This window comes from Oncorhynchus mykiss, chromosome 13 (assembly GCF_013265735.2).
Source record: "Oncorhynchus mykiss isolate Arlee chromosome 13, USDA_OmykA_1.1, whole genome shotgun sequence".
NCBI classification, from domain to species: domain Eukaryota; kingdom Metazoa; phylum Chordata; class Actinopteri; order Salmoniformes; family Salmonidae; genus Oncorhynchus; species Oncorhynchus mykiss.
This window is the reverse complement of record NC_048577.1, coordinates 23,058,857-23,070,815: the sequence shown is the minus strand read 5'-3', so window position 1 is coordinate 23,070,815 and position 11,959 is coordinate 23,058,857. Positions and strand designations below refer to the sequence as shown.

General features: G+C 43.8%; 1 protein-coding gene across 1 annotated transcript; it reads left to right on the top strand.

Annotated features, from left to right (window-relative positions):
• Window positions 1-168: 168 nt before the first annotated feature.
• On the top strand, window positions 169-5,394 carry LOC110485975 (beta-2-glycoprotein 1). The gene is made up of 8 exons (XM_021557247.2): window positions 169-627; window positions 2,444-2,620; window positions 3,139-3,235; window positions 3,457-3,533; window positions 3,879-4,067; window positions 4,510-4,689; window positions 4,875-5,072; window positions 5,171-5,394. The coding sequence occupies exons 1-8, from the start codon at window positions 333-335 to the stop codon at window positions 5,233-5,235; spliced, it is 1,278 nt and encodes a 425-aa protein (XP_021412922.2). The 5' UTR covers window positions 169-332; the 3' UTR covers window positions 5,236-5,394.
• Window positions 5,395-11,959: the final 6,565 nt, after the last annotated feature.

The window sequence follows — 11,959 nt, the reverse complement described above, 5'->3', positions numbered from 1 at the left end:
AACTGCAGTTTTGAGAGAAAAACAAGTTACTTTTTAACCAAGAGTAAACATACCTTTTTGTTTTGACTTGAACTCGATATCGGATTGAACTCTTGCAATTTTGCAACAAGAACAACAAACAGAAGCTGTATGAGATTACAAATGCATTCCATTCTGTTCACAGATAAAAAAATCACACACATAAATATTCATAGTAGTAGGTCTGCGTGTGTAGATCTGCGTCATCTAGCCACATCAATGTTATACTGCTAGAATAGCTTCAGTCAACTTTATTGTACCACATAAATGGATCTGGCAACCATGATTTGGTGAAGAGTTACAGAAAACTGGTGATGTGTACTAGGAATGGGGGTGGGGCAACAGTAAGGTTCACAAAGGTCTGGTGCTTTACGGTAAATTACGTAAATAGTAAAAGAGCCAGAGGTTGCCTCATTCGGCGTTGTCATCGACCCTTCTCCAATTACCTCGAACATAAAAAGTTGGGAGCTCCAACGACATTCCGATTTTTACCCTTGAAACCAGAGAGGAGAGACGCTCTCTCCACACCACAGACGATGGCACTGTCAAGTCTGTCTTTGCCGCTGATCTGTCTGCTTGCCTTGTATACACCAGTGACAACCAAGAAAGGTATAGTATCTATTATTACGGTCTCTACACTGAACAAAAATATAAATGCAACAATTTAAACTGAGTTACAGTTCATGTAAGGAAATCAGTCAATTGAAATAAATTCATTAGGTCCTAATCTATGAATTTCACATGACATTTCACAGATGTGCTGGTCACAAACACCTTTAAAAAAAATAGTATGGGCGTGTGACCACCATTTGCCTCATGCAGTGCGACGCCATCTCAGGCTGTTGATTGTGGAATGTTGTCCCACGCCTCTTCAATGGCTTTGTGAAGTTGCTGGATATTGGCAGCGTCATTTCCTTCTAATAGGGTTGATCAGGCTGTTGATTGTGGCCTGTGGAGTGTTGTCCCATGCCTCTTCAATGGCTTTGTGAAGTTGCTGGATATTGCTGGCGGGAACTGGAACATGTTGTCGTACATGTCGATCCAGAGCATTCCAAACATGCTCAATGGATGACATGTCTGGTGAGTATGCAGGTCATGAAAGAACTGGGGCATTTTTAGCTTCTAGGTATTTTGTACAGATCTTTGCAACATGGGGCTGTGCAATATCATGCTGAAACATGAGGTGATGACGGCAGATGAATGGCACGATAATGGGCCTCAGGATCTCGCCACGTTATCTCTTTGTATTCAAATTGTCATCGATAAAATGCAATTGTGTTCATTGTCCGTAGCTTGTGGTTGCCCATACCATAACCCCACCACCACCAAGGGCCACTCTGACAGCGTTGACATCAGCGAACCGCTCGCCCGCACGACGCCATACACGCCCGTTACAGTTGAAACCAGGATTAATTTTTGAAGTGCACACTTCTCCAGCTTGCCAGTGGCCATCGAAGGTGAGCCTTTGCGCACTGAAGTCAGTTACGATGCCGAACTGCAGTCAGGTCAAGGCCCTGGTAAGGACGACGAGCATGCAGATGAGCTTCCCTGAGACAGTTTGTGCGGAAATGATTTGGTTGTGCAAAACCACAATTTAATCAGCTGTCCGGGTGGCTGGTCTCAGACGATCCCGCAGGTGAATAAGCTGGTTGTGGCGGTCCTGGGCTGGCATGGTTACACGTGGTCTGCGGTTGTGAGGCCGGTTGGATGTACTGCCAAATTCTCTAAAAAAGACATTGGAAGCAGCTTATGGAAGAGAAATGAACATTCAATTGCACACTCCCTCAACTTGAGACATCTGTGACATTATGTTGTGTGACAAAACTGCAGATTTCAGAGTGGCCTTTTATTGTCCCCAGCATAAGGTGCACCTGTGTAATGATAGCTTCTTGATATGCCACACCTGTCAGGTGGATGGATTATCTTGGCAAAGGACAAATGCTCACTAACAGGGATGTAAACAAATTAGTGCAATACATTTCAGAGAAATACGATTTTTGTGCATATGAAAGACTCATGAAACATAGAAGCAACACTTTACATGTTGCGTTTGTGTTTTTGTTCCATTTGTGTTCCAGTGTTTTGACCTCTTGATTTCAGAAGCCTTTTGTGTTTCTGCGCTGTATGCTGTTCAATATTCCTCCGTACTCTCAGTGAGCATGTTGTCAGAGTGTGTTGAGACAAATGGGCTTGTGTCATGTTGACGAATACTTTCAGTTACTGTAAGCTGAAAGGAAAAATATACTTTATTTGAATAGTCCACCTACCTTCTTATGCTCAACAAACTATCACTAGACATTACGTAAAATGTCAACTGAATGTCTGGGGAGTTGCACAGGCACTTCTTTGGTTAATCTATACGTTTTTTTGTGTGTGTGTGTGTGTGTGTTTATTGACCCGTCCCTTTGCTTGTCTGCCCCCTCAGAATGTGGCCGCCCGCCCCTGGGTGACGGTATGGAACTGGAGGGGCTCCAGAGGGTGTACTCCCCCGGAGACGAGGTGGCGCTGTCGTGTAAACGAGGGTACACACCCACCTCAGGCTCTCGCACAATCAGCTGCACTGCTAGCGGAGGCTGGACCAAGTCTAGACTCACGTGCTCAAGTAGGACGTTTTTATAAAGTTTGACCTGAAACAGTATTGCTGCTCATGTATCATCATTTGATACTCAAAAAAAAAAAAAAAAAATCAGTGTATCAGTTGATACTCACTATATTGCAAGTATTATCAATTGATACTCACTATATTGCAAGTATTATCAATTGATACTCACTATATTGCAAGTATTATCAATTGATACTCACTATATTGCAAGTATTATCAATTGATACTCACTATATTGCAAGTATTATCAATTGATACTCACTATATTGCAAGTATTATCAATTGATACTCACTATATTGCAAGTATTATCAATTGATGCTCAGTATATTGCAAGTATTATCAATTGATGCTCAGTATATTGCAAATATTATCAATTGATGCTCAGTATATTGCAAGTATTATCAATTGATACTCAATGTTACAATGATGATCAGTTGATGCTCGTATTGATGGAACTGTTGAGCAATGCTGACTGACTCTCTTTTTCTTTTTTCTTTTTTTTAAACTTCTGATGCAGTAAAGAGTTGCTCTCTCCCAGAAGCGCTGGGCCATGGAGACATGGAGTTTGTGGACATTGTCTACCAGAGTGTCATCAACTACACCTGCCACGAGGGGTATGGGGAATAGCATTTACAAATTCCATTCTAGCGTTTCGTTGACGACTGGCCACCTCTCCGTGCTGTCAAAGTCGATAACATGTTATTGTATCAAACACACGTGAAGTAGGTCAAAGTTGAAATCACTGTATACCCATACACCTAATATAGTGTGTGCTTTATGTTATTTTTTTTTTTTTAGTACATCATTTGACAGATTACGGTAATGTTGTCTACAGGTATACCCTGCAAGGAGCCAGTACCATTGAGTGCTTGTACGACGGTCAATGGAGTGATCCCCCACCGACGTGCGCACGTAGGCGTCTGCCTCCCACTGAAATACATAGCTGCTCTGGCACTGAGCACTAATGATTCAACATGATCTCACATTGATAAATGCATACAAACTCACATTGATACGTGCAAGCCTATAAGCACAATGTAAACGTGGCCGTATTGCTGTAACTGTGAAGAGCATTCTACGATGTGTAAAACGGAGATTTGAATAATGGCTTTACCGTAGACTATGCTACTCATATGTTACATCGTATGTCTCTGATTTAAAATATATATATATATAGAGAGAGAGAGAATATCACGTATTTCAATCAAATGTGAGTGATTTAATGAGCATGTGAATGAAATCTCTCCCCTCTGTTAGCGGTGACGTGTGGTCTTCCTCCAATACCTAAATATGGGAAAATGGTCTACGACAGAAAGTTGACAGGCGAAACGGTTGTGTTTGGTTTTGGGGGGACCTATGAGTGTTTCCCTCCACTTGTCCTCATAGGCAGTGAGAGGGGATCGTGCAGCACTGACGGAAACTGGACTGAGCCACCAGAATGTAAATGTAGGTACAGTGTTATCAGTCAAAGGCTCTAATCTGTTGTATTGTTGCCCATCCCTGGGTTAGGGTGTTGGGCCAGTAGCCAAATGGTCGCTGGTTTGAATACCCAAGCCAACAAGGTGAAAAATCTGTCGATGTGCCCTTGAGCAAGGCACTTAACCCTAACTTGCTCCAGGAGCGCTGTATGTGACAATAAAACATCTTTATTTTTATTGCTGAGCAGCGTGAACTTTTGTAAGCTGAGGGGGATGGTTATTGGCTCGTGTAACCGTTTGTTTGTTTTAGTTTTGGCCAGATATGTCTGTGATACCTCTGGGGAAATGAAATGAAATACAAATTGCACCTTTTCGTGTGGTAATAAATGACAAGTGATTTGCTTTGTGGACAAAGTTAAAGTGGTATTCTGAACACACACTAACCCTGATTGACCTCTGTTTGTTTCCAGTGGTGACCTGTTCAGCGCCAACAGGCATCAGCAACGGCTACATGACCAATACTGACAAGAGGGAGTACGGCTTCAAGGAGACTGTCAAATATGGATGTAATGTAGACTATGTCCTGGATGGGCCTGTGGAGATTGAATGTCTTAAAACAGGGGATTGGTCAAAGGAGCCAGTTTGCAGGGGTAGGACCACTGATTTTGTGACAATTTTGTATTTTGTTTAACCAAACTTATTTGGTAACCTGTCAAATCTGTGTTTTTGAATAGCTGAATGTTGCCGTTTTTTGAAATTCTAAATAGTAATATCCACCTGGCTCCCTGTGCCAATACTATAATTATTGATCCTAATTTCACTCTTTGTTCCACAGCTTCCTGCAAGGTAGGTATTAAAAGAGGACGCATCCTTTACAATGGAAAGAAATTTTGGATAGAGGATTTCGAGCCCAATAGAATCTCGCATGCGGACGTCGTCTTGGTCTATTGTATGAACGAGGAGAAGAAGTGTGGCTATGCAGTGTCAACCCAATGCATCAATGGAAAACTCAAGATCCCAGAATGCTTCGAAGGTGAGACTAGAGCGCAAGCATTTTTTTCTTGTTGGTTATTTTCTATATAAAACATTAACCATCAAGTCTTCATGATGTCTGTGTGTTTTCCTTTCTAGAACCAAGTAGGATTTCATATCAATTCAACTCTGATTCCCTGCCATCTGAGATAGCCCAGTGCTGAAACGCTATGCATGACAAAGCAAATTGAGACCAAGAACATTGATTGCCTGTGAATTAAATGTCATGTGTATTTCTATGTAATGCTATCCATTTGTTCTTCGGAATCATTTTTCTGTAGAGAACTAATTTTACGATGAATAAAATATACTGTTTGCTTGTATCTTTGTAGATGACTTGACCCAACATCTTACTCAATACAGTATAAACTCAATTTCCAAATGATGTCACATGATGTCAGTGTTGTGCAGCTGTGAGATACTCTGTCAGGTCAAGTGGTCAGGAAAAACTCAAACATGCACGCACACACACTCAACACAAACCCATTGCTACACCACACACACACTAAATACACACCAAACTCATTGCTACACCACACACTAAAAACACACCAAACGCATTGCTACACCACATACACACCAAACTCATTGCTACACCACACACACACTGTCAACAGACAACACAAGTCAGCTCCAAAAATATACATTTCTACTACAAAACTGAACTCTACCTTCCTATCCAGTGATTCATATTAAAACCATACAGTCGACTGCAAGCCAGCCACAGTGCAACCCTGTCCCGTTTACCCAAACCGCTTTGCATGTCAATTCTAACGGAGATTAGCAGAGGAAACCCCCCCCCCCCCCCCCCCCCCTGCTGCTCTTGCCCCGCTATGCAGTTAGTTTGATCCTCTGTCCTTGGCCGTCAGCCGGTGGTCAGAACTATCTATTCCCCCCCCTCGCGGGGGCGGCCGGTTGATTGTACTGAGTCATGAGAACTGACTCTCCTTCCCCACTGGGGCAGCGAGGCAGGACATGAAAGAACTGCAGAGGCCGACTGTAGGTGGAGTCACAAGGGTTTCCATTGGTTACTGAATGGAGGGAGACCTAGAGGGGGGGTGGGGTGGGGGGGGTTGGTGTAAGAATTTGTCACTGTTTACGTATCACACCATAGCAAGGAAAAATAGATGGAAAATGCATTTCTTCATTGCCTCAGGGCGAGCCAGGACCGCACTTGAACAGTTTTCAGGACACTTCCAAACATGACAGCATGTTCACCAACCAACTATAGGCTGACACTCGATTTCACACAAATGCATTCAACTTATTTCACATAATATTCATCCGGACCACACGTCGGCAAAGTTGCGGAGAAGTTCTTCAGATATTGACTTTAAATGAGGCCTGGTACGAGTGCTCCTCCATGACATGAATGCAACGCACTGACGTCCGTTAATAAACCCTTTTCTCCGTCTTTCTGAGGATCAAACAAGTTTCTCTGTTTCATGTTTCCTCTTGATGCATTATTTATTGTTGTGAAGAGATTCACTTTATTAGTTGCTATCCGATTTCACATGCAGGCTGTTTGGAGCCTCTTTGAAATGTGTTTTCTGACTCCAAACGATTATTGTCTTTCTCTCTCTCTCCCGTCTTTTGCGTTTCTCTCTCGGTCTGTCTCTCTCTCTCTAGCTCTCCTCACTTGTTTGCTCTCTCGCTTTCTATCCCCCTTTTCTCTCTTGTCCCCTCTCTCAGTAGCCCTCCGTGGCAAAAATCCATCCAAGTGAGATGAGTTGTCCTAAGGGGACTAAACGTTGTTTCGTGGTTGTTTCGTGGTTGAAGACATGAACACGCAGTATCCAGTATGCTTTCTATCGTTAGTATCGTTAGCGGTAATGCTAGGCGGTAATGCGAGGAAAAATTCTGATCATTTGCTTGGAGTTATTTGAGTGGATGGAGAAGCAATAATTGATGTTTTAGAATGTGTTTTATGTGAGAGTATTGGGTTGGGTTGAAGAGCAAGATACAGGAGACATGAACAGGCTCCTGCAGTTGGAATTTCTAGCAAAATGATTTCTAACAGAAGCTACTGTATAAGCGAAGGAAAGAAGAAGAGATGGTGGAAGAGTGGTTGGTGTTAGGTTGAAATGATCAGAAAAATAGAATCTCATTCCATTCTCATCTGTATTCTGAGGTGTGGTGATGTATTACCTCAGTAGGCCTCCCGTCCTCCACCCCTGGTCTATGCCATAGAGCATGCTGGGACTTGGAGTCCAGTACACTTCAAAGGCCACTAGTCTAAGCAGTCCTAATTGATGGGCAGAACCTCGACTGTTCTCTCCCAGACACTCATTAAAGCTCCCTTCTTTGTCTATGGCTCATTTAGGGTGACAGATGCATCTACGGGCTATGGTTAATCCCACACAATGGTGATGGGAGGAAATAGGAGGAACATGTGGGTATGGAGTTCTGAAAGATAAATAATTCTGACCGTTTTTTTTCCCAAGGTGAATACTGGGATTTTGCGTTGGCGAGTTCCCAGGGTGAGTTTTTCCCAATTCCACCCACGAAAGATTTGCGACCGCATATAACGGACATATTGCAACATCGTAAGGGAAAACCTTAATTGATGGCATTCTGAAAAAACGCCTGAAAAATGCCTGACCTCATGTCTGCATAACCACCAAGTTGCCTCAAGTTGTCCACTCACGCCAGCTAGTGGCCAACCTGAGGCAGTGCCATCGGGGTGGGATAGAGTCGATGGACAGAGTGAGGATCTTGCTTCAAAACCAAACAGTCCTTTTCCCGAGTCAGAGGGTTGGCCTCGTTTAGGTAATATTAAAGTACGAACGATTATTCTAATCCAAATGAGGGCTTGTTTTCTTGCACATCCCGCTGTTGTGAGGGGAGGATCAGAGGACCTGTCAGCAATGCCTGGGCTGATGCACGAGCAGTAGCCTAGTCAATGGTTCATATTGAGGCTACCTTCTTCCCACCAGCAGTCGACAGCAATGCAGGTGGTGTGGTGGCGACATACAATTCAGTGTAACCAAACACTGCAAAGGCAGCCGACTCCACCTTGGTGGGTTGGAACTGCTTAGATTAGCGAACCAGCATGATTCTGGAATCAAAGGAATATTCCATAGGGGAGAGAGAAAGAGAGATTTTTGTTGATAACATCTGGGCAGTTGGCTTGGTGAGACTTATGCCAACTTAACGTTTTTTTTCCCCCCCTGCTGTGGTTTCCTTCTCTTATGTCAGGACTCGGGAAGACGCTTCAGTCAATGGTGGATAAGTCTTCATGCCCTGAGTTGGTATTAGCCCTTCTTTTATTCATTCCCGCTCGCTCGCTTTCTCCACCCACACCTCCACCACACCCCGGTCTCTCCTGGCAGGACTAATCCCACCTCCTAATCAGGGTGAAGACGTGAGGCTTTGCCATTCTCTGTCTCAGTCAGGGGAAATGGCCGACCTTGACCACTTTAGTACAGTAAGTGTAGAGGCTGTGTAGTTGTAGGGGGGTTACTTGTGTAGCTATGTGGTAGATGCCCATGTACTGTATGCGCCACTGGTTTAATGTTTTGGGCTGCACCCCAAATGGTTCCCTATTCCCTAATAGTGTACTTCTTTTGAACAGGGCTCATAGGGAATAGGGTGCCATTTGGGGCACCTCCAAGGTGATTTTTTTTGACCCGTCACAACTAAGAAATCCAGTCTGAGAGTATTACTGGGAAACCAGTAGATGTCATGACGCGTGTCACACTTTAACGTGACTCCACTTTGTGTCTCCACACAGCTTTGATCTCTGGGGTGTCTTCCTCAAGCCTTCTTTAGATAACAAAGTTACAATACATTGAAACACACAGTCAAGTCTTTCATGTCAGTCTTGTGAAAGCGGAATAAATAAATGAATCCACTTCAATCGAGGCTTCGTTGAGAGGATGCAGCTGGGGATGGAGGGATGGAGGGGTGGATGGCACCAGGCCCTGGCATTGTTTGCCCTACCGCTGCCTATAACCGGACTGTGGTGCCTGGCCGGCATCCTCCGTAGATCAAGCAAGGTCACGTCGTCACCCACATAAAAGAGACAGGGGTTTAGTCACCCTTTGAAAAGCAATGACGCTGGTTACTATCAGTCCACTGCTAATGTTGGTCTAACACACGCGCACACACACACACACACATACAAAGTATCACAGATAGCCATCGTGTCTCTTCTCGGAAGCCACAAGATCCAAACAAGGTCTAGTCGCTAGAGAGGACAAATGTGTTGTCTGACAACAGTTTTTATTTTCCTCTCTGACCTCCTTCAGAAAGTTGATTTGTTTCATTGCCTCCGGATGACTTATATTACAGAATTATACTTCTGGGTCTCCATATTGAACAATATGCTTTTTTTCCTCTCTCTTTTTGCCCTGATTTGGTGGTGTCTTGTTAATTCTCTGTCTTTCTCTCAGATGTGGTTCTGGCTATTTCAGAATCCCACTTTTCAAGTGGTATCCAAGTCCCTTTAATCTAGGATTAGAAAGAATCCTAGATTAAAGAATTATCAGCAGCATACCACCCTGCATACCACTGCTGGCTTGCTTCTGAAGCTAAGCAAGGTTGGTCCTGGTCAGTTCCTGGATAGGAGACCAGATGCTGCTGGAAGTGGTGTTGGAGGGCCAGTAGGAGGCACTCTTTCCTCTGGTCTAAAAAAATATCCCAATGCCCCAGGACACTGCCCTGTGTCGGGTGCCTTCTTTCGGATGGGACGTTAAACGGGTGTCCTGACTCTCTGAGGTCATTAAAGATCTCATGGCACTTATCGTAAGAGTAGGGGTGTTAACCCCGGTGTCCTGGCTAAATACCCAATCTGGCCCTCAAACCATCACGGTCACCTAATAATCGCCAGTTTACAGTTGGCTAATTCATCCCCCTCCTCTCTCCTATAACTATTCCCCAGGTTGTTGCTGCAAATGAGAATGTGTTCTCAGTCAACTTACCTGGTAAAATAACAAATAAATAAATGAAAAAAGAGAGAGAGAGAGATTTTTGACAACACCTGGGCAGTTGGCTTTGGTGAGATTTATGCAAAGTGAGTGGTTAAATTATATTTTCTTATCTGATTCCGTGCTTCCTCTTTTCTCAGGCCTTGGAACACTCTTCAGCTGACTGTGGATAAGTCTTCATGCCCTGATTTGGTTTTAGCCCCTATTTTACTCATCCCCCACACCTCTCTCTCTCTACCCACACCTCCACCATACCAGGGTCTCTCCTGGCAGGACTAATCATACTTCTTAATCAGGGTGAAGACGTGAGGCTTTGCCATTCTCTGTCTCAGTCAGGGAAAATGGCCGACCTTGACCACGTTAGTAAGTGTGGAAGCTGTGTAATTTTAGGTGCTTACTTGTGGAGCCTTGTGGTAGATGCCCATGTATGTGCCACTCATTTAGTGTTATGTCCGCATCCCAAATGGCTCCCTTTATAGTGCATTTCTTTTGACCAGGGCCCATAGGGAATAGGGTGCCATTTGGGACACCTCCATGGTGATTCCCCCCCCGTCACAACTAAGAAATCCAGTCTGAGAGTATTACTGGGAAACCAGTAGATGTCATGACGCGTGTCACACTTTAACGTGACTCCACTTTGTGTCTCCACACAGCTTTGATCTCTGGGGTGTCTTCCTCAAGCCTTCTTTAGATAACAAAGTTACAATACATTGAAACACACAGTCAAGTCTTTCATGTCAGTCTTGTGAAAGCGGAATAAATAAATGAATCCACTTCAATCGAGGCTTCGTTGAGAGGATGCAGCTGGGGATGGAGGGATGGAGGGGTGGATGGCACCAGGCCCTGGCATTGTTTGCCCTACCGCTGCCTATAACCGGACTGTGGTGCCTGGCCGGCGTCCTCCGTAGATCAAGCAAGGTCACGTCGTCACCCACATGAAAGAGACAGGGGTTTAGTCACCCTTTGAAAAGCAATGACGCTGGTTACTATCCGTCCTCTGCTAATGATGGTCTAACACACGCGCACACACACACACACACATACAAAGTATCACAGATAGCCATCGTGTCTCTTCTCGGAAGCCACAAGATCCAAACGAGGCCTAGTCGCTAGAGAGGACAAATGTGTTGTCTGACAACAGTTTTTATTTTCCTCTCTGGCCTCCTTCAGAAAGTTGCTTTGGAGTCTGTTTCATTGCCTCCGGATGACTTATATTACAGGATTATACTTCTGGGTCTCCATATTGAACAATATGCTTTTTTTCTCTCTCTTTTTGCCCTGAGTTGGTGGTGTCTTGTTCATTCTCTGTCTTTCTCTCAGATGTGGTTCTGGCTATTTCAGAATCCAACTTTTCAAGTGGTATCCAAGTCCCTTTAATCTAGGATAAGAAAGAAAGAAAAGAAAGAAAAGAAAGAAAGAAAGAAAGAAAGAAAGAAAGAAAGAAAGAAAGAAAGAAAAAGGAGAGAGACAATCAGGGCGATAGAGAGAGAGCTCATCATTTTTTTTCCCCCACTGAGGACAAACTGTAAAAGATTAGGGGAAGAAATGTGAAGGCATCAAATGTTTACCGTGTAATAAACGTGTGTGTTATTTGTTGTCAGCTACAAAGTGGGATCAGCGGACATCAAAGGACATCTGGTCGCTGTTCTAAAGTCACCAGAAACATGGCTAATGTTGCCAGAGCCGTAGAGAATATTTACAGAAGCGTGCTGGGTTTCGAGCCAATTTTGGCAGGATATTTGGAATTGGACGCTATCAGATCTAAAAGCTCAAAGTGTGACCTATAATCACAACCCTTTTCTTTCCTATTGAATGAAATTCATTTTGAGTAATTGATGTTTTATCAAAACTGATGTCTGGTTATGTTGCAGATGACCTTTGCTAGAGGATTACCAGATGATGGCTTGGTTTTCAGTCGTGTTTTAGTAGACCACAAATAAAGGTGTGCCATGGTTGGATT

What these genes read in the sequence shown, in the direction of transcription:
- LOC110485975 (XM_021557247.2), top strand. Translation starts at nt 333, where the DNA reads ATGTGTACTAGGAATGGGGGTGGGGCAACAGTAAGGTTCACAAAGGTC. An exon ending in TCCCCCACCGACGTGCGCAC is followed by an intron (nt 3,534 to 3,878) that starts GTAGGCGTCTGC and finishes CCCCTCTGTTAG; the next exon opens with CGGTGACGTGTGGTCTTCCT. An exon ending in GATCCCAGAATGCTTCGAAG is followed by an intron (nt 5,073 to 5,170) that starts GTGAGACTAGAG and finishes TTTCCTTTCTAG; the next exon opens with AACCAAGTAGGATTTCATAT.